This window comes from Lissotriton vulgaris, chromosome 2_1, assembly GCF_964263255.1.
Source record: "Lissotriton vulgaris chromosome 2_1, aLisVul1.2, whole genome shotgun sequence".
NCBI classification, from domain to species: Eukaryota; Metazoa; Chordata; class Amphibia; order Caudata; family Salamandridae; genus Lissotriton; species Lissotriton vulgaris.
In genome coordinates, this window is record NC_141687.1 from 1,980,515,142 (window position 1) to 1,980,537,755 (window position 22,614).

Sequence of the window (22,614 nt, forward strand, 5' to 3'; positions counted from 1 at the left end):
CTCTCAGAGACACAAGATTAACTATAGAGTAAATCCAAGAAATACAAGGGTAGCTGTTGAACTAGGACTTGGTTAGCTAACCTCTACCAAACACACGGCAGATGATATATGTACCTAGAAAACTTCTGGAAATTCCGTGTGGACCATACTTGCACAAGTTAAAGTGGGGCAGGTGATTTACCTGGATACATTTCCAGAAAACCAAGATAGGCGTTTAACATCGCTTAGCCCTGTGTATACTCCTTGAAACACAAGGCAGACCACGAACAGATGGCTAACGTCAGAATGGGTTACCCAGAGTGGGAAATTGTGGGGTTCTCGAAATGAGAGCACGCTCAGGCCCACTTGTCATCAGTAATCATAGTAAACAATCTGCAACTGAAAGTGGAAATCATCAAACTGGCCTTTACTCTTTGAGTAGATGTGGGTAGGCCGTCTATGGCTTATAGGGGCCAACAGAGAATGTCATCACAAAAGATCTCAAACCCCAAAGCAGGTATCATCCAACTAAGTATCATTCTACAATGCATATTTTTGGTAATTGTTAGTGGTGCAGGACTGTGAAGAGATCCATTGTTCTTTTACTCTGCAGCGCATGGCACATTTCAAACAACCACTATGGGCTCACTTTCCACTTCTCAGGATGGAATGTGAGATCCTAGTAGCTGTTTAAATGCAGTGGCTTGGGTGAGGCCTCCAGGCCATCTCTGATGAAATGCTGTATCGATCCTTTCCAGACTACCCGAAACAAAGCGGAAGAGCAGGAAGACTAAGAGGGTGGTATTGTACTTTGTGCGAAGCATCCAGCCTCCATCTTGCATACTCTATTTTTGCATTAAGACAAATATTGGTGATTCCTTCCCATTTGTGAATGCCTTACCACTCGAGTGCGGGAGTCTGTAACTTTTCAATGTTTTGCAACTAGATTACAGTTGCTAAACATTGATACGTTACATATTATTTTGGTATTTAGCAGTACACCCACTACACGCCCCTTCCAAATACAAAATCAGTGTGGGGTGCAGTCCCATTTTAAGAACTGTCAAAAGTTCACCAACTCCTAAAGTCGGGTTGGTACATCAGAAAAAGCAGTTTTGCTGTCACAAACTCTGAATTGGAGTGTTTGCAACTGTACAAATGTTTTTTACTTTCTGGCCCTTAATTTGCCTGAGAATAGATTACTAATTGTATAAGTGTAATCTTTGCTGGGTACCAGGTGGCTGTAATTACAAGACATGTTAAAAAACAACAGGTGGCTTCTTCATCATAGTCATCGTCCAGATACCAAGTGTATCTGGAGGGCTCAACATTGGTAGCTAGGGGAGCTTTGGTTATTTGGTGGGATCCTAGATTTAAAATAGTCTAGAGTGTCCTGAGGGTTCATTATATTTTCAACAGGCATCCTTACAGAGTCAAAACAGGTGGGGATGCACTAAGGAAATTAGTGTCCTCTGTATCAACATCTTTCAGCCATCACACCAATGCCTCATCAAGCTAGTTTGCTTTCATCAGGACATTGCAAGGATCCTGTTAGCATCCTATGTGTGTGCATTCTATTGTAAGGCATAGGTAATTAATCAAGCACAACATCATTACATATACCTATATCTATGTCTATCCTTACACATGTCTCCAGGTGATCACTGTGATAATTTCCTATCAAGTGGGACCAGTGTGTAAGCAGTACAAGTGTTGGTCTCCATCACAGTTTCTCTAATAATGTGCGCATACTCTGCATGCACCAGGTTGGTATACAGTGTGCACGTATTATCTTTGAGAGTACCAAGATATTGTATGCGCCACACTCATCATGCATATAAAGTGTGATTTTTGCTCCTTACCCTTTCTTATTGGCATCCCATTTAGAGCTCCATGAGGGCAAGGCAGCAGGTGGACATTGTAGTCAAACTCTGTTAACACATAGGTAAAAGACCATCCATAAAAGTGTCAAAGTCTAGGTTCTCCTTGTGAAAGGACACATCAAAGCCTCCTCTTATGCCCAAATTACTTCATCAAAAGTCACTTCCCAGCAAGTGGGGCATAAGGGGTCAAATGTACATTTTATATGCATGATTAGTGCAGCTCATGCAATATATTGGTACGGAGAATAAATTGCACACTGTATACCAGCCTCGTGCATGCAGAGTATGGTAACATTTTTAGAGTAACTTTGATGGAGACTAACACTTCTCACACACTGGCAATGCTTGATGTGAAATGATCACAGTGATCATTTGGAAACATGTATAAGGACAGACAGATCTATTTAATGATGATGTGTTTGATTAATTATCTCTGTCTCTCTCATCCCAACTGAGAAATGCGTACATAGAGACCAAATGGGTCGGTATTTGACTATTGTGAATAGAAGCTTCACAATTTAATGCACAGAAATAGGATATTAATGGGATCCTTTTGAGGTCCCGATGAAAGACAACTAGCCCGGTGAGGTGTGATGGCTGAAACATGTTGACCCAGGGATACAGAGGATACTAATTTCCTTAGTGCATCCTCACTGTTAGTGGCTCTTTTCAAAATGAAATTAACCCACAGGACCCGCTGGACTATTTAAAAATCTAGGATCCCCCCCTTGGGCAGGTATGGAGAGATAGGCTAAGCAAGGTAGGGGTTCCCTCCTGTTTTGAATGATTACAATTTTGGGAAGGTTAGCAAACCCTGTATCACTTCTCACTCCCTCCTTGGAATATGATTACAAGACGTGCGCCATGAGCAGACACACATGCAGTCACACTCTCTATCACAATCACACTTGCGCTCACATATATCTTTCTATCTCATTTTTCAAATCAACCTTTGATGATCTTGTGTCTCCTTTCAGGTTGGAAGACTGAACCCCAAGGACAACAGCTATTATCTGGAGGAGGAGCTCTTCCACCAGGTGCAGAAAGACTGGACTGGATACTCGATTGAGGAGAAGCAGCACATTGCGCGGGTTCTTCTCAGGTGTGTCCGCAGGATGGGAACTAGCTTTGTCCTGCCTGGAAGCAGTTGTGTATATTTTTATTTGGGAAGGTTCTTTTTAGCATCATATAAGTCCTTTTCACCCACTGGCCACAATGCTATGCCCTTTGCTGTCTAGAATGGCGGGGTATATAGCTCAGTTCAACCCCAAGGCGGGCAGAAGAAGGAGGCCAGGGAAGCTACTTTGTTGTGCACTTGCCTTATTCTGCCAAATAGATTTTGGGATTGGAATACATTTTCCAAAGTATTTCATGAGATCGATTGAATTGGACAAACTGATTAACTTTTCAGTTATGATTAGCCTTACCACCAGGCCTTGAAAGCTATCAACATAAATAGGCTACTGGAGCATCTGTTGTTCTATCGTTTTATTTATTTATGAATTTATCACAATTGAGGGAATAGCAGTGCATGGTCTCCCAAAAGCAAGGTTTTCCTTTGAGTGGGTACTCTATGCCCTATGCTACTTAAAACATACAGCGGGGTCGGCAGATGGACTGTTTTAGGAACTCACCTTGTCGGGGTCTCTCAAAGGTTACTCTGTCCAAGAGAGCAGTGCGAAGGTTTATTATTGGGCCCCTTTGTGGGATAATGAGACTAGGTGTGAAGCAGCTGGAGGGGTGTATTTGCCCTCAATGCGTTTTAAACAGCGTTGATGTGTTTTCAGTATCTTCCTGGATCACATTTTCATACTTCATTTAAGTCCCAGGTTAGAGATTTAACATGTAATTGGTGCTGAGTGATAACATCTGGAAGAGAGATGTGTACACTATTTTCTGAAGAGGGATTTCCCTTCATATAACATGGCTGCCGCATTCAAACATGATGAAGTGGCGGCCTGCACTTTGTGTGTGTTCCTGGACCAAGCAGCGATAGTGCACAGGTATGCACTATTTCGTAAACCTGTGTAGCGCTCCGCCTTTTATCACTCGCTGCTCCACTACCTCCTCCCACAGCGCTGTATCTTCCCCCTGGCTCCCCTGCTCCTCCCTGTGGAGCCATCATCATGGCAGTGGCTCTGAAGGCCTACCCTTCCAGTGAAAGGAGGAGCTGACTTGCTAAAATGCCACAGCCCTCCCACTTGCCGAGCCATTATGGCAGCTGCAGTGCCACTGGAGATACAACCTTTTGGCCAGAGGAAGTGCTGGCCTACTTGGGGACCAGAGCAGTGAGCTGGTGCCCAAATATACACGTATTACACTCCTGAACTACGCCCGGATTCACAAGCCCACCTCCCTTGTACACTACACATATGGGGTCACTGCCTGATACGAGGCAGACGCATGCTGAGGAATGAGCTTTGCCCTAGTCCCTCAGAGCTATTCCATCCCCTTACGTACACCCCCTTTCACTCTGGCCTACCAGAGACCTCTTACACCATCACCTCAAACCAAGGGGCAGTGGTAAGAAGCGCAACACAAGGGCTGTGGCACATGCATCCGCTTCATCCCCTTGGTCTGCTTGCTCCTTACTTGGTGGATGCCGCTCTGCCATATTACGTGTCGCATGATTATCCGTGAGGAGGGCTGAAGCTGCTCTTTGGCCATTTGAAATCAGGCTGGTTGCAGAAGGCTGTTGCAGAAATCACCCCTCATCCCCCCTCTTCTTGGAGCAGAATCCATGTAAGCAACACACTTGCAACACATGCTGCTTGCATACAGCTCATCTGCCCAGCGCATGAGGCACCCTCCTTCAAACCCCTGCATGCCTTTTAGAGCATACGACCTATGGATCTACAGGACCAAGCACTGACGATTATGCCACAAAAGTGTCATTAACCCGTAATTAACATGTTTGTTCCGAGATTTTTTAGATAATTAAAGAACAGTGGCTGCCTGTTGATCACCTGGAACCAGGGACGATCAAGGAAGTAATAAACAATGGTTCCGTGTGGAATCATTAAATTAAGCACACAACAAATGAACCGTGACCAGTATTCATATGAATTATCAACATGAATTCAAGTAGGAAGATGAAGAAAGTTAATTAGTAACAAGAGCCTTAAAACAGACTTTAATATATAACATGTAATTCATCATTACGGTGCTCAGTGCTCAAGTGATCAAACATATGCAACTATTTTCTTTATTTTGTTCATTTTTTTCCTGAAACTCACAGATGATTTTTTTATAGGCAATCTTCTGACACTATAACTGAACAGCAACCTTGGGTTTATTGTTATTCCTATAAGTAACTTCCATTCCTTCTTCGTAAGGGCCCTCTGGGTGCACTAATTCGCCTAATTTTCTCATGGCTATACACTTAATAATCCTCCATACTGATGTGTACCTACTTTCGGACAAACCTCACTTCCAAATATATACACGGACTATTGTTTGTGCTATTTAATCTCCTGCTCTGATGATGACCCTTTAAACTTCTATGGACCGAAACGCTGATAACCTTTTTGGGAAATTGGACCTTACTTGAATTAACTTTATAACCCTTGGGATATTTAAGATTCAATCTGTACAAACAACTACAAAATAATCAGGGCCACGGGAATTAAGCGATTTGGCGGACGTGGGGTTTTTAGCATAATTATAGATTAGCTGCATTTGCCATGAAATCCATCATTTGCTGCCTAATCTGCAGATTTAGAAAAAAAATAGTTTCCAGCTCAAAAGTTACTAAAAACGCAGCAACACGTGTTGCTATGCAGTGGAAGACCATTTGAGAACCTTGATTGGTAGCCTTTGTTGCCTATCAGACGGTATTAGCAAGTGTTGAAAATGAAGTAATACTATCACAGAAAGTGTTGCATTATGCCGCATAATTTGCCATTTCGTGCCAAATAATTTTCTCAAACCTGCATCATAATTTGGCCATCTTCTGCCCCATAATTCCAGTGTCCCTGATAATAATCATATGGCCCATTACCTTTCAGTATTATACACACCATTATGTTTTCTTAAATTCTTAAGCTCGTTGTGATGACTTGGGCTCTGAGCATGATACTGATGAATTAAATGTTATGTATTCAAGTATAGGACACACAATTGATGGACGGAATGCAGAACAAATCTAAACATTCACCCCCAGTCAAGAGATCTGGGTTAAATCCATCATTCTTTTTTGCTCACCATACCACCCCAGTTTAGACCTGGCCATATGCAAATCAGTCTTGACCCCGTGCCTCATGGGAACAGTCCAGCCCGAACTGCCAAGCCAGGTCCACTCTAAAAAAACAAAGAAAAAACAAAGATGGATGTAGGCCCAGATCTCTGTACTGGGTTGATTGTATGACATTGTTCTGCATTCTGTCCATCAATTGTTCTTTTTGCATTTGTCACCCCGAGTGGGACGGGTCTGCTCAGATGCGAGTCCCGTGATCTCCATGCAACTGGAGTCAAGCTATCCTGGCTGATGAGGGCTGAAAGCCTGAAACCGGTCCTAGGATGCTTGTTTCTGATCCAGGGAGGACCTGGCATGGCAGTTTGGGTTAGACTCTTCCCATTGTGCGCAGGGTCAAGACTGATTTGCATATGGCTGGGGGGGTCCAAACTAGAATGGCATGGTGAGCACAAAAACGATGGATTTAGGCCCAGATCTCTGTACTGGGGTGACTGTATGACATTGTTATACATTCTATCTATTAATTGTTCTTTTTGCATGTATTCCTGTATGTTCTATGGCTATTGTCACTAATCATTTTTTATATAAATCAGTGACTGTCAAGGTACATTTGTTGTTTGCTTAATGCATTTATTCCACAAGTAAGCATTGTTCTTTACTTTTGAAGGATTTTGATGGGCTTAACAACATTGTCTTTTGGCGAGATTTGATACGGTGGCCTTGGTGTGGATTTTTAATATTGTTTTTTCCAGTATAGGGCAACAGTAGTGGGTGTTGCATGGAATTGGTGGATGGTGCACAAGTGGTTATGCTTTGACTCAACTGCATTAAGGGCAGTAGATGATGATTTCGGGTTTAGCGGTAGAGAAGGGATCCTGTTCTTTGATTGGTTCTTGGCAGAAGGCGTAGTGGTATTTTTGTTACTGGGTGACTTTTGAGTGTCAGTACAGTGAGTCATATTAGTGCTTTCTGGTCTGTGAGTGCAGTGGAGGGTTTCTGTGTGCAGGGTGGCGAATTGTCCTATACTATAGGGACTATAGAATGGACTATGCATGTAGAATGATAACACTATAGATAGGCCAGGAATCAAAGTTAAATATAATTATTTTTGGTTGCAAGATGTACTCTCTGTGTAAAAACGATGCCTGCTATTTGTATGGCTGCTGGAGGCCACAAACCACCATGGAAATGCAAAGCAAGCTAGCACTCACTGCCCTACCTGCAATAGCGACCAAGGAGAGAAGTGAAACTATTCCTACTTTTTCCCCGTTTGGCAGGGAATAGGGAAAGCTATAATCCCATCTCAAAGACCCTTGAATCGCCAGGTTGTGTGGGTGAAGTAGGTAACACTTAAGCCCCAGCCTAATATGGGGCGACTTTGATTGATGGCACAGAATGTATCTTTTGGAACTCTGTCACACGTCTGGTATTGAGATTTGTACCAGAATATTTTTCCGCTAGGTATAAAAATATAAAAAGGTAAACGGGAGGTTTAGAGCTGCCTCTATAGACTAACTGTGTCTAAAAGTGTGCTATGCAAATGTCATTTTTTACTTTTAGACTTTAAATCTTATTTCACTGGGCACTGAGTTAAAGTATTCTATAAAACTTGATGGTATGAGGCTCTGAGGAACACTGCCTTTTTTGATGGCTTGGCTCTCTGGGTGTCTAGACTCTGGCGGTTGGATATCCTCTGGGCCCCATTCTTGCTAACCGGTTGCGAGTTTTGGGAGTTCCCACGGTGCGTTTCCCATTTCTCCCTGCTAGGGGTGAGTGTCATTCATAAGTGTTCCGCTTGTAAAAGTGGTGGTAGGGAGACCCGGCTAGTTCCAGAAGATCCTACACTCTCTGGTGTTCACTCATGACTGTCAGCTATCTTGATCATTGTGTGAGGTGTGTGAATGTCTGATTGGAGTGGTGCACCCGTAAGAGTTCTGGAAGAAGGTACGCAGCCTGCCAGTGTGAGTGCAAGCTCAGCAGTCTGCCTGTCAAAGCGCAAGGGAAACTGTCTGCCTTTGTGAGCACAATGTGCGCAGTCTGCCCTTGTGAGTGCAGGGTCATGTCACTGCACGGTGAGAGAGGTGTACCCATGTGAGTACGAGGTGATCTGTGTGAGTACCAGACAGCTGAGAAATTAACCACCGTACCACCAGTAAGCTCCTGTTTCATTTCATTCAGCACAATGGTTCACCTCCTTGAGTTAGCTGTCCAACAACCCACTATTTTAGAAAATACAACAAAAGTAGGGGCAACTAATTCATGAGTCCAGAAATGAAAGGTGAACACGTCTTGAACCAGTGGTGATATAATCCAACTCTTTATTTTCCTTCTAATTTATTTAATACAATATAGCCAATGTGTTTCACACAGACACATTGATCTTCATCGGGGCTGCAATTGACAAAAATGCAGAACTTTATATTAAAGTCAACTGATTTTTATTAAAACCAAGACCTGTCTGAGTGGAAGCTGAGCAGTGTGTCTGTGTGAGTGCAAGGTGGGAAATCCGCCTGTATGAGGGCCGCTGTAGGCGTGGGTTGAGCCATGTGAATGCAGGATGAGCAGTTTGTCTGTGTAAGTGCAGGATGATAGGTGTGTCCTCGCGATAGCAAGAAAAATTGTGTTTTCGTGGGAGAGCACTGTGCAGTGCATTCAAGCCAGACCGTTTGGCATTTCCAATGCTTGTTTTCTTTCTGGATTTTAGGGCTGTCTCTCTTTATTTTTTGTCTCTCTTTGTTCCTAGTTTTTCTTCTTTTTTGTTGTTCTCTCTTGTGCATTTGTTGTTTTTGCTTTCTCTTTGATCCTCTGATCACCTAACTACGAAGGCAGGCTTTTGAAAGCATGGTTGACTCAATGTTTTTATTTTTTTATTATCAACAGCAGTGTAAAGTTTCAGGGTGCAGCATGAATCTGCATTTATTAATAAAACTGCAGCCCAGCCCTGCCGATGGCCCTTCTCTGAAGAGAAGCCGCAGTTGGCCAAAGGGAGCACGTTTCTGCCTTTGGGTACACTGGAGGTTCATGGCCTGAAAGTGACACCAGTCCTTTACCTCGAGTAGGGTGCAAGCAGGGGGCACTCCGGCTTCCGTAGAAAGGCGCTCTCCACAAGCCACCATCGTACTATAGCTTGACTACACTTTAGTCTTGAGCACCGCTCATCCAATGAAAACGCTGGAAAAGGCCACCGACGTGTCACTAAGCAGTACTTTTGCAATACTTGTGTGCTAGTTTGGTACGGACCTTGCTCTCTACCTCCACCTCATCCCGTGCTCAGCAGTCTGCGGTTTCAGGTGCACCCACACCCAGTGCTCTCGTCCAGGGGAGGGTGTGCAGAATGATTTAAAGCACGAGGCGGATCTTGACTTTCTTGAGAACTTGGCATCAATGCGAGTGGCCTCTTGAGTTTAATCCTTCAGCCTCCTGTATCTGGGGCTATGAACTCGGTGCATAGCCTAAGTCTACAAGGCTTATACCATGCACTCACTGAAACACACAGCTGCTGCTGCTGGCACGTGAAACGCAGCTAAAGAGGGTTGTCCACTTAAAATATCACCCACATATAACAGCAGTGTCGCTGGAAAACTCAAGGTTTGACCGATGAAGAAGTTAGTAACAGGCTCGCTAAAAAGCAGCCTTTTCAGCTGGAATCTAGGTTAGGGCTGGGTGGGTTCATGGACTCAACTACCCCCCACCCATTTCAGGGTATGTTTAACCAGCACCTGCAAACCCAATATGCCTTGGCTTGGCAATTCTACAATAATTGTATTCATCTAATTCTTTTTTATACATTTTTGCAAACATATGCAATGGTCATTGAAAGTTTAAAAGTAATAGATAGCAAAAATGCCACCTTTTAAAGATGGTGTGTTATGTGTTTGGAAAAAACAATAAAATCAAAATGACCCATCACAAAGATAAATGAAACATGAAATTGAGGCAAAGATTGGATGGCTCTTAAATGAAGAGTGCTGTCGCCCACAGTGAGGAGGCCCTATGGCTGAAGTGGGCTTACCATTGACCTATGCTGTGCTGGGTAGAAGCAAAAAGTCAATAACACTTGAACTGCCCAATGGTTGAAGAGGGAAACCCGGAAGCTTTTATATATGCTCATTAGCTGACATGATTTCATGTGATGTGAAAATAGCTGTTTTATAGATTTCATGTGTGCAATGGCAACCAACCTGACCAAGGTTGTGTGATCAGCCCAAATGCGTTGTCTTCCTTCTGGCTGTGAATGTTTTGTAAGTAAATGGATCATGAGCAATTCCTGCAGTGCTGGGTCCCGCTTTAGCACTTTGAGCAGATTTCACTGCGATAAGGCAGCTTCTTGGCAAGTTGCCATTTTTTTGTTTTATTTAAGAACAGAGTGTGTGTATGTATTTATATGTGTGTGTGTGTGTGTGTGTGTATATATATAATATTTGTATATATGTTTATTTTATTAAACGGAAGTATGGTGAGCCACCTAAGCACTCTCTCTGGCAGACTTAAAAATGGCATGCTTCCATCAGTGCGAAGGCCTCGCACATTTAGGACCATTTCTTTCTCAATCCTTTAATGTCTGCAGGCAGCGCAGTCGCCCAACTGCTTGCTGAGAAGTTTCAAGAGGTGTGCTGCTTCATTAATTTAAAAAGATAAAACATTTTGTTTATCTGATATACTCGCATTTTGAATCTCCACCTGGTACTTCTCCGCTAGCACCCATGCATAAATATCCTGAGCCCCTTCTGCTCTAATCAAGGTGGTTTATGTTAATGAGAACACATGAATGATCAACCTGCCTGCCTCTCTGTTCCGCTTCAAGCCCCCTCTGCTCTTATTCCTGCAGGAGACAGTCCGGTGGTGCCTCCGCGCGGCCTCTCCAACCCTCGAACCTTTTGCGGAAGGAGACGGAGATAGCGCCGAATCTGAGCACCGCAAGGAAGCCTTCTGAAGCGGTAAACGTTATTTCTGTTGCGTGACGTGAACATTTTCAAATCCCTGTTGCAGAAACCCCGAGCCTTGCGGAAGTCGCGGAAGCGTTCCAGAAAAAGGTGTGGTCTTTTTGCTTCAAAACACCCCTGGTGCTTAGCAGTGTTAGGGCACAGTGGCATCTGTGTGGCACAAAACAAGATGGAGAACCATGGCTCTCTCAACAGCTTGTCCGGCTGCTCTTAAGTAGTGCACTCAACCACCTACTCTACTCTAGATTTTGATGGCCTGTGGGCTCTGACTAGAACGGGTAGTCTGGTAACGAGCATTAGTAGTCTGAAAGACAAGACAGGAAGCAAGAAATAAAGGCAGACCATGCTTGGAAGATGCAAAAGAGAAAATATTGTAAGGATGCTCCCCACTGAGAATTTATATCAAAGTGACATTTGATATATGAGTTGCAGCGAGCTTAAAGTTTTCAATAATGTTGGATCTGTGGTTGTTACAAATATTTACCACCTTTATGCTATATGCAGCCTACCTTTGAAAACAAGATTAACATGTGCTGTTCAGTAGAAATGCACAATTCCTTACATAATATAAAAAGCACTCCTCACTCTAGAAGTGTAAGACCTGTTTTTTTGTTTGAGTTCAGGCAACAGTGGTCTCCTGGGTTAGATATGTCATAAGCAGAACCAAGCCAACTCTTAGGGCACATTAGGCAGCATGTTACAGAGCCCCAATCAGTGGGCTTTGACATAAAAACTAAAAAGAAAGCTGTTCCAGCATGGTGCCTTGTCCTAATGAGACTTAAAGTCTTTGTCTTTTGTCCCTCAGTCAGGCCCTTGTCAGGTTACCAGGATGCTCTCACGAAGAAGCCAGTTCTGGGGACGTATGGATTGTTTTGTCCAGTGTGTTCACTTAGGTTGAAATCCTTTCTCCACTTTACAAACATGGATATTCAGGTTATCTTTTCAAAGACATCATCATTAATGATAGTTTAAATGTTTCTTATTCAGTTTGTAATAAGATGATTTCCTTTTGTGATGAATTAATTCACAATGAAAAGTTTATTTGCAATTTCGTTTTTTTTTATGTTGCATGACACATCTATAAAATGATATCCTGAAGACTACAAATTCTAAGCCAAGCAGTCCTACTCATTCATACAATTATAATAATTAAATCGTGGTGTGGTTAGACACGAAACACAAGACAGCAAAGCCTAAGAATTTCAATCAATTACTCTTCTACATTCTGTCAACATTTTCCTCCCCTTAACAAGAATTTAAAAAGCGTTTGTAAACAACCTTGTGCACTTCTTATGCAGATTTTCTAAGAATAAGCTATTATGACTGTGTTAAATTTAAAAATTTTAAGTTGTGAATAATTTTTGTTTTTCGTTGTTGGCTCCAGAAACGTTCAGCGCCATCAGAGAGTGCGGAGAGACAGGCTAGCAAAAAATTGAAAGAGTCAGACTCGTTGAAGCGGTTGCCTCCGGACAGACAGCCAAAAGCGTCAAACATATCCAGCACTAGCCCTGGAAGGGACATTCCAAGAACTCCAGGGTGTGTGCCCGAAAGCCACAATGCCTACTTAAAAAAAAGCCACCGATGTCCGGAGCCAATGGACCACTGTTTAAAGGGCGAAGACCTTGAAAAACACTGCGAAACCACTACCGAGCACGCGGGGACCCCAAGCCCACCAGGGCAGGGAATGGTGGAAGAGGACCGTCCGTCAAACAAAAAACCAAAGAGGCACAAAGAGGAAGGGCTGGAACAAGAAAGCACCGACGAGGAGGAAGAGGAGGATGACTGGGAGGAGGAAGCCCTTAGGCTGGAGCGCTGTCTCTCCTACCCTGAAGGTAATGAACCCCTCCACTACCAGAGATTTGAGCGATTCTATTTATGTATTTGGAATGTAGTTGTTCTCTGTGAATCTACTTCTCACCGATGTATTGTTCAGTTGTCCTTCTGAGTTATTTCCTTTTGCCATTGCTTCTGTCCCTGGTTTTGCCAGTTGCCATGCTTTACAAGCATGTAGGGTGAGATTTTTAAGTTCCACTGTGTGCGATTAGTTTATAGGCTGTCACCACTTTTTTTTCATGCTTGTGACTTTAACATAAAATGATGCAGTTGTCCCTTAAGTTGGGGGCAGGCGGTATGGTCGCCCTTAAACACTTGGTCATCATAATCTCTTACGTAATCATTGCAAATCCTATGTGGCTTTCTTTTCGCCAGACAGTGCTACATAAAACTGGTATTTTATGTATCAAGTTGTTTTGTCTAATCAAACCTTTGCTGTGACAAGAAAGGTTTCCCGTCTTCAAATGCGCTCTTGAGAGTGGTTGCAAATGCATAACCAGAGGGAAGCGATCTAAACAAGGATTGACTTGAGTGAGACACCTTCTTTATTTTACTGTCAATGTATGAGTCGTAAGGAGTGAGCGAGGACCCGAGGCAGGGCACCCGAGTTCCTGACCCCCAGATCCGCACCAGTGGCTCCTTACATGTGCATGTCATACATTGCTTGTTTTTTTTTTTTTCTTTATTGTGGTTTTTCATAGTTCACTGCACATGCTAAGACAGCAATACTTTACAGACAACTCTGAACAGTGGGTCTTACAATCCCTGTAGAGCAACAGGTAGTCAAAGTTGAGTTGCAGTGGAAGCTTATATCAAACCAGCAATTTGTACAAACATTGGCTACATCAACCGTACAAACTGATAACTAGAATCCCCCACCCTCCCAACCCCCTCCCCGTACTGGGCCCACCTACCCAAAGGATTCTCTAACACTTTGTCAATCAGGAGTGACCTCCCGTTTCTACTCCCGCCTGGGGCATGCAGTCCCCTCGTGGCTAACTGCGGATGACACTGTCTGCGTAGAATCTGGGGAGTTCCTCCCTATCTCCTGGATCATTAACCCACATGCCTGTAATACCTCCGGGAGTTTGGCATCTCTCCTTGTGCCGCGCATGTGTCCCTCCTCTTCTAATGCCCACTCCCTCAGATCAGCTTTCCAGTTCGCTATCATCGGCCCAGCTTGTGTCAGCCAATGAATCGCTATCCGTCTTGTGGCTATAACAAGTCCCAACACCAGGAACTTTCTGCTAGTTTTACATTTCGGGTCCCGGGTAATCAGTCCCAGGAGACATGTACGCAACTCCAGGCCACCCTCCATACCGTTATTCTATACAGGTCCTCTAGGATGGCTGTCCAGTATGTCTGTATGATTGTGCACGCCCAACCAAATGTGGGAAATCTGCCTGTTCGTAATGGCATCTGGGGCACCTTGGATTTCTCGAGCTATCTATAACATGGAGGCTTTTGGGTGAGAGGTAAGTTATGTGGACCATATTATATTGTATCAGTTTGAATCTATTGGAAACCCCTTCTTTACGGCCCCCTCATGGATTTTCTCCCAGTCCCGTGGTGTGTTCTCTTGGGGGCTCACCTCCCGCCACCTATTTTCTAGTGTAAGAGGTGTACATTGTCTTTCCACCCGAAGTGCCCTGTACAGGTGAGTGACCAGTTTCCGCCCTCCCGCCATCGCTATCAGTGTGACTAAGGTGTCTGAGTGGTCAGGGGCGTCCGGGAATGTGGGCCACAGATGTCGTGCCTTTGCTGCTATCTTGGCATATTGCAAGAATTGTCCCGGGCCCAGCTCGAAAGTGTCTACTGCTTCTTGGTACGTGATGAACCGTTGGTCAGGGTACAAGTCCGCTAACATAAGACAACCTCCCGCTTTCCATTTATCGGTAGACATGACCCGGTCAAGGTGCGTGAAAGGTGGCATCAACCAAAAATCTGCTTCTGGGGCAAACAGTCGCACCCGTAGAAGCCGTCTAACCACCCTATCCCAGATGGCAGCCAGTAGTCAGCCCAATGGAGGGCACCGGACCTGTCGCACCTTCGCAAGCCAAAGAAGCGCACCCAACTGCTGATCCCCGTACGTATCAGCCAGGAGTGATCGTTCCCACGATGGGTCCGTATCAAGCCATGCCACTGCGTGCTGTAATTGGGACGCAAAATAATAAAGCTCAAGGTCAGGGATTTCCAACCCTCATCTTCCCCAGGTACGTTTCATTACTTCCAGGCTCACCCGACATCTTTTCCCATTCCAGTCATACATTGCTTGTTATCCGGAAATTACAATGGTGTTTTTCGTTTTTCTGCAAAGCCTGACTAATTGGTTTATGCTGACATCACCCTCCTCATCTTCTTTAAAGTTCCCTATATGATGGCCTGTGTCAGCAGGCTGCCCCTGGGTGACATTGGGCCACACTCACTGATCTGTGAAAGTCGTTTGACTTTTTGCCTCATTCTGCAGATTTTACAGTATCAATCTGCCAGGCATAAGTTATGGAAACAAAGGTCTCACTGCTCTTGGCGGGAATGTGTATAACCGATCTGTGTAGCATGGTACATAAGACCTTGTGCTTTTTAAAGTCAGTTCTCATTCATATGGTGCCCTTAAGCCATAAGTATCTGAGCTTTGTAGCATCACGGACCAGAGGGCGATAAGTTAAAATGAGTAGGTTTTCAGTCTCATTTTAATTTGAATGACACTATTTACCTTACTTGAGCTCGACGGGGAGGTGATCCCAAAGCCAAACTCTAGAAACCAGAAAGAAGTTCTCTTCTTAAAGTGAGGGAGAGTTTAGCCATGCGCACATACACCCGGGTACATCGCAAGCCCGTGCAGGAGCATATGGAATAGCTATATAATGCAATACGCTTAACAGGCCTATGTAGTAGGGTACAAGTAGCCCTCTGTAACAATGTGCTTATTAATCCTCCCTACCGTCTGCAGAGAGCAGCGTGCTAGGTTGAGTACTTCAGTCTGCAGCATGCTAGCTTGAGTACTTCAGTCTGCAGTGCACAGCGTGCTAGCTTGAGTACTTCAGTCTGCAGTGTGCTAGCATGAGTACTTCAGTCTGCAGCTCGCAGCGTGCTAGCATGAGTACTTCAGTCTGCAGTGCACAGCGTGCTAGCTTGAGTACTTCAGTCTGCAGAGGGCAGAGTGCTAGCATGAGTACTTCAGTCTGCAGCTCGCAGCATGTTAGCATGAGTACTTCAGTCTGCAGCTCGCACCGTGCTAGCATGTGTACTTCAGTCTGCTGCTCACAGCGTGCTAGCATGAGTACTTCAGTCTGCAGCGTGCTAGCTTGAGTACTTCAGTCTGCAGCGTGCTAGCTTGAGTACTTCAGTCTGCAGAGGGCAGAGTGCTAGCATGAGTACTTCAGTCTGCAGCATGTTCGCATGAGTACTTCAGTCTGCAGCTCGCACCGTGCTAGCATGTGTACTTCAGTCTGCTGCTCGCAGCGTGCTAGCATGAGTACTTCAGTCTGCAGCTCGCGGCGTGCTAGCTTGAGTACTTCAGTCTGCAGAGGGCAGAGTGCTAGCATGAGTACTTCAGTCTGCAGCTCGCAGCGTGCTAGCTTGAGTACTTCAGTCTGCAGAGGGCAGAGTGCTAGCATGAGTACTTCAGTCTGCAGCTCGCAGTGTGCTAGCATGAGTACTTCAGTCTGCAGCTCGCAGCGTGCTAACATGAGTACTTCAGTCTGCAGAGTGCTAGCATGAGTACTTCAGTCTGCTGCTCGCAGCGTGCTAGCATGAGTAATTCAGTCTGCAGCTCGCGGCGTGCTAGCTTGAGTACTTCAGTCTGCAGAGGGCAGAGTGCTAGCATGAGTACTTCAGTCTGCAGAGGGCCGAGTGCTAGCATGAGTACTTCAGTCTGCTGCTCGCACCGTGCTAGCATGTGTACTTCAGTCTGCTGCTCGCAGCGTGCTAGCATGAGTACTTCAGTCTGCAGCTCACAGCGTGCTAGCATGAGTACTTCAGTCTGCAGCTCGCAGCGTGCTAGCTTGAGTACTTCAGTCTGCAGAGGGCAGAGTGCTAGCATGAGTACTTCAGTCTGCAGCTCGCAGTGTGCTAGCATGAGTACTTCAGTCTGCAGCTCGCAGCGTGCTAGCTTGAGCACTTCAGCCTGCAGTGCACAGCGTGCTAACTTTAGTACTACAGTCTGCAGTGCCCAGCGTGCTAGCTTGAGTACTTCAGTCTGCAGTGCGCTAGCTTGAGTATTTCAATCATGCAAGAGAGGCCATGGGGTTGTGCCAAGGGAGCCAGTAGTAGTTCAGCCCAGGATGTGATCTGGTGTAGTGTGCAGCATCCCAAGACTTCTGTGGCTGAGGGATATAACATAAGATCTGATGCTCATGCTGGCGGGAGGCTTCTGAAGCTGAAAATTAGTGGCCTCATGCTGCATTCAAGGAGAAGCTGTTAGGAGTTGGTGTTCTTTCAAAGCCAAGGTGAGATCAGATGCCTCCCTGAGGGAGACTGGCTGTAGCTCCTCTGTACACCGACGGGCGTAACCCTAGCAGCCCTTAATGTAGCGGGACGCAGCAGCCTCCTTACCAGACAGAACACGTGTAATAGGAACACCATGGTGCAGGTAGACTTTATATGCACCACTTAGGATCTGTTGCAACCCAGTCAACAGACAGACATCAAAGGTATGCCCATCCACACACCTCCTGTGCTCGCATCGTTGGCAGCATGCAGGAGCTCGTCGGTTGCCAAAGCGGCGCGCCAACTGCTGGTGGCCCAAGCAGAAAGCAACTGGATTATAAACCTAACCATGCAGCTGCTCTTTTTACAAAACCATTGGGAGGTCTTAAACTGTGCGGTCCTGGGTAAAAGCCAATTTGCTTCGTTTTTGCCCAAGTTAAGCAGCAGCACTAGGACGTGTCATTATTTTGAGGCGCTGGCTTTTTAGGGCTGGCCAAGGAACATCTTTACATTCAGAGCATGGTTTCTATTCTTTTCCTAAGAACATGCGCTTGCTAGGAGGCACCACCAGCACCTGTACTGTTTTATTAAAATTATAACTGATGGGTCATTTATTTTTACATTTAAAACGTGTATTGCAAGTATATGGCTGCTGTGTTCAGGCAGCAGCGTGTTTGTTTCTTTATTTTGGAGTTGTACATGGGTAAAATAATAAACCAAAAATTGACCATCACATTAGCCTGCCCTGCTCAGACCTGTCTGCTTTGCCAATGCTTTTTTGAACATTTCAGCCTTACTTTGAGGAAAACTCCCCTCTCTTCTTGAAGAGCAAGAGAAAACATCTTAATCAAGTCCCAATGCAAGACACTGATTGTGGCTTCAGAGTCCCACAGCATGATGAGCTTCTTACAGAGGGGGCTGAGGCATGGGCATCCGCAGATTTTTTTCCATAGGGGCTAACCTGGCAAACGAAGGGGGGTGGCTAATGTTAATCAATGGGGTGGGGCTAAAATGGCAGACAATCAAGATCGGGTGACGCTCAGGCCAAGCTGAGAAAATAAAAGTGGTGAATTCTGCATTTGAAACTGGACAACAATTAGAGCGCACTTATGAACCCTGATATTACCCCCCTGGGCCCCTTAAAACTCATACATTCCCTGATCCCTAAAATTAGCCTCCTGGCACCCGTAAACCCATAACCCATACCCGCCCTGACCCCTAAAATTGTCCCCCTTGCACCCCAAAACCCATACTCGCCCTGAACCCTAAAATGTCCCCCCTTGCAACCCAAAGCCCATACCCACCCTGAACCCTAAAATGACCCCTGGCACCCCAAAACCCATATCCACCCTGAACCCTAACATTTCCCCTGGCACCCCAAAACCCATACCCGCCCTGAACCCTAAAATTGCCCCTGGCACCCCAAAACTCATACCCACCTTGAACCCTAAAATTATCACTGCCACCCCAAAACCCATACCCACCCTGAACCCTAAAATTACCCCACTGGCATCCCAAAAGCTGAACGCTACAGGCAGATTTCCCAGCCAACTGGCATGGGGAGCAAATTCAGGACAGTGAGTGTAAAATTTCAGGACAAAGGGTCAAAATTCAGGACAAAAGGTAAGGTTTACAGACATAAACTATTGCGCAACCTTCTCTGATGTAAGTAAGTAAATAGACAACCACTAAAGTACAAGGGAAAATACGTTTATATTAGTTTGAGACAATTGTGCACTTCATGGTTTGTCAGTATATGCGCAGCGTTAAGCAAATGTGCAAACAAAACCTCCCCCACCTTTCCAGCTCCCAGAGAAAACACCTGATGCCCGGTCCGGCCAGTCTTCCCTTGATACCACCCTCCAATGGCGCCCATGGCGCCCCTCATCTTCACATAGCCTCTCTCATGTGTATTTAATTTCTTCTATAGTGCTACTCATCCCAAGTATGAGGGGCAGAGTTTTGGAGTGTGTTACAACACACACATATTATAAAGAGACAATTACTCATATAAATGGGAAAGTCAATGTATAGGAAATGTTGCTTAAGATAATGGGGCTTACAATGTGTAATCTTACTTTCATCCATCATTCAGTCTTTCACCATTCATTCTGTCCTTCCATCTGTGTGCCCAACAATGTCCATATTCATCCATTTACAAACCTACCCATCACGTTTCCTTCCATCCATCATTTCTCTTATATATCCCTCAATCCACCCTTTTACTCATCCATCAATCTACCCTTTCACCCATTCACTCATCCATCCAGCCATTCACCCGTTCAGTCATCCATTTACCCATCCCCCTTCCTCTTTCAATTCCCCTTTCACATAGCGATCCATCGTTTCATCCACCCACCCACCCATCCATCTTCTCATCGACTCATGAATCCATCCATTGAACCTATCATTCATCCATCCTTTCACTCATCCATCCACCCTTTCACTCCTTCACTCATCCATTTTTTTGTCCAGCTACCCGCCCTTTAACTCACACATCCAGCCTTACGTCCACCCTTTCACTTATCCGTCCATCCATTCACCCTTTCACTTATTAATTCATCAATCCGTCAATCTTTTCACTCATCCATCCACCCATTCACTCGCCCGTCAATCCACCCTTTCACTCATCCATCCATCATTTCACTCATCTATCCAGCCATCCATCCACCCATCCCCTCACTTACTTACTCACTCACCTTTTCACATTAATTATGAGACCTATCAAGAACTCCACCCTTGCTGTGGTTCCTAAAGCAAGGGGTGGGGTGGAGCAGGGTTCACCTGCCCCTGCACATAGGCAATCTGAAAAAGTGGAAGGCATGAGTCATGCATTTGGCACAGTGCCTTGACGTGGGACGACTGACATGGTGTTGTTTCCAGAGCGTTAAGTGGGATGAAGAAACTACGGGGGTCTCTCTAAAAGGTTGTTTGATGTAATAAAATGCGTGGCGTAAAACACATAACCTAAAAATCTGTGCCCGACTGGTATTTTTGTTGCTTCTGTCATTGCATCCAGATATATAATACAACAAGTAACGTTACACTTGGAACAAGTAACTTTACACCTACAACAAGCCTGAACTATTGGCTTTGTCTATGGTTGTTAGTTGCATAAAATAAAAAAGCAGCAACAATAGCTGCTATACTATAACTATAATCCTTACCTTTGAACTTCTTTCAGTGCCTTCCTTTGGCTAACTGGATTCCCACCTAGCAGCAGCATTGGCGCACCACCAAAAGGACAACATTCAGAGAACGACTGGACAACAACACCCACAATAGCAAGGAACTCTTCAGCATTGTTAAAGAGCTCTCCAACCCCAGCGCCTGCAACAACGACATCTCACCCTCGCAAGACCTCTGCGACTCACTCGCCTCATTCTTCCACCGCAAGATCGCCGACATACACAACAGCTTAGGCGCACAGACCACGCACCCAACCACCGAACCAACGCCCCCCACCACCACCACCCTCTGCACCTGGACCCTGGTCAGCACTAAAGACACCACCCGCATGATGAACACCATCCACTCGGGCTCCCCAACCGACCCCTGTCCACACCACATCTTTAACAAAAACGACTCCATCATCGCACCTCCACTCCGGGACATCATTAACAGCTCCTTCGCATCCGCCACCTTCCCGGAGAGCTAGAAACATGCCGAGCTGAGCGCCCTCCTGAAGAAACCCACCGCAGACCCCACGGACCTCAAGAACTTCCGACCCATCTCGCTTCTCCCTTTTCCTGCCAAAGTCATCAAGAAGACTGTCAACAAACAACTCTGCGCCTTCCTCGAGACAAACGGATCCCTCGACCCCTCGCAGTCCGGTTTCTGAGCCATGCACAGCACCGAGACTACACTCATCGCAGCTACTGACGACATCAGGTCCCTGCTCGACAACGGGGAAACTGCTGCCCTCATCCTCCTGGACCTCTCAGCAGCCTTCAACACTGTATGCCACCGCACCCTGATACAGAGCCTCAGCAACACCGGTATCCAAGGATCGGCCTTGGAGTGGATCGTCTCGTTCCTCGCCGGAAGAACCCTGAGAGTCCGCCTCCCCCGTTCCGATCCGCGGCCACCGAAGTCATCCGCGGCGTTCCGCAAGGATCCTCGCTCAGCCCCACCCTCTTCAACGTCTACAAGAGCCCCCTCGCAGCCAACGCACGACAACACAACCTAAACATCATCTCCTACGCAGACGACACCCAGCTGATCCTCTCCCTCACCAACGACCCCGCTACCGCCAGAACCAGCCTCCAGGAAGGAATGAAAGACGTCGCGGAATGGATGAAGCTCAGCCGTCTGAAACTGAACTCAGACAAGACGGAAGTCCGCATCCTGGGACCAACCCCCTCCACCTGGCACGACTCCTGGTGGCCCCCGGCCCTGGGTCCGCCCCCCAGGCAACGGACCACGCACGCAACCTGGGCTTCATCCTGGACTCCTCCCTCACGATGACCAAGCAAGTCAACGCCGTCTCGTCATCCTGCTTCAACACCCTGCGCATGCTCCGAAAGATCTTCCGGTGGATCCCCACCGAAACCAGTCACCCAGGCCCTCGTCACCAGCCGTCTGGACTATGGAAACACCCTCTATGCCGGAACCACAGCCAAACTCCAGAAAAGACTCCAGCGCATACAGAACGACTCGGCACGACTCATCCTGGACATCCCGCATCACAGCCACATCTCTGCCCATCTGAGAGACCTGCACTGGCTCCCCGTCAGCAAGAGGATCACGTTCAGACTCCGCACCCACGCACACAAGGCTCTCCACGACATGGGCCCCAAATACCTCAACAACCGCCTCACATTCTACACACCCATCCGCCAGCTACGCTCGGCCAGCCTCGCCCTCGCCTCCGTCCCACGAATTCGCAGAACCACCACCGCCGGAGGAAGATCCTTCTCCTACCTGGCGGCCAAGACACAGAACTCCCTCCCCACCCACCTACTGCTGACCCAGGACCACCTCTCCTTCAGGAAACAACTCAAAACCTGGTTGTTCGATCAGTAGAGGCTGCCCCTCCTCCCTCCCCCTCCCAGCACCTTGAGACCCTAGCAGGTGAGTAGCGCGCTTTACAAATTTGTATGATTGATTGATTTGCACTTCCATGTGACAAAATGCCCTGCCCTGGACCGAGGCTATAGGAGGCCACCACATGCTGTGCCAGCCCAGACTGACCCATTGTCATTCTGTATCTGGCAATCAGCCCCACACAGAATGATAATGGGTGGGGTGGGGTTGCTCTTGTGCACAGGGGAGTGAGAGGCGGCCCCATCAGGGAGCTGAGGCCTCTCAAAGGGATTAAGGTGGACGGTTGGATGATGTCCTGCCTGAGGAT

The 22,614-nt window shown here is 46.2% G+C and overlaps 1 protein-coding gene across 1 annotated transcript in view; it reads left to right on the plus strand.

Moving 5' to 3' along the window:
* The window catches only part of ELL3 (elongation factor for RNA polymerase II 3), a 259,380-nt gene that overhangs the window by 192,815 nt on the left and 43,951 nt on the right, over window positions 1-22,614 (plus strand). The window contains exons 6-8 of the mRNA XM_086958187.1: window positions 2,840-2,964; window positions 10,886-10,994; window positions 12,385-12,832. Of these exons, the coding sequence (XP_086814313.1) occupies window positions 2,840-2,964; window positions 10,886-10,994; window positions 12,385-12,832 (682 nt within the window). The remainder of the gene's footprint in view (window positions 1-2,839; window positions 2,965-10,885; window positions 10,995-12,384; window positions 12,833-22,614) is intronic.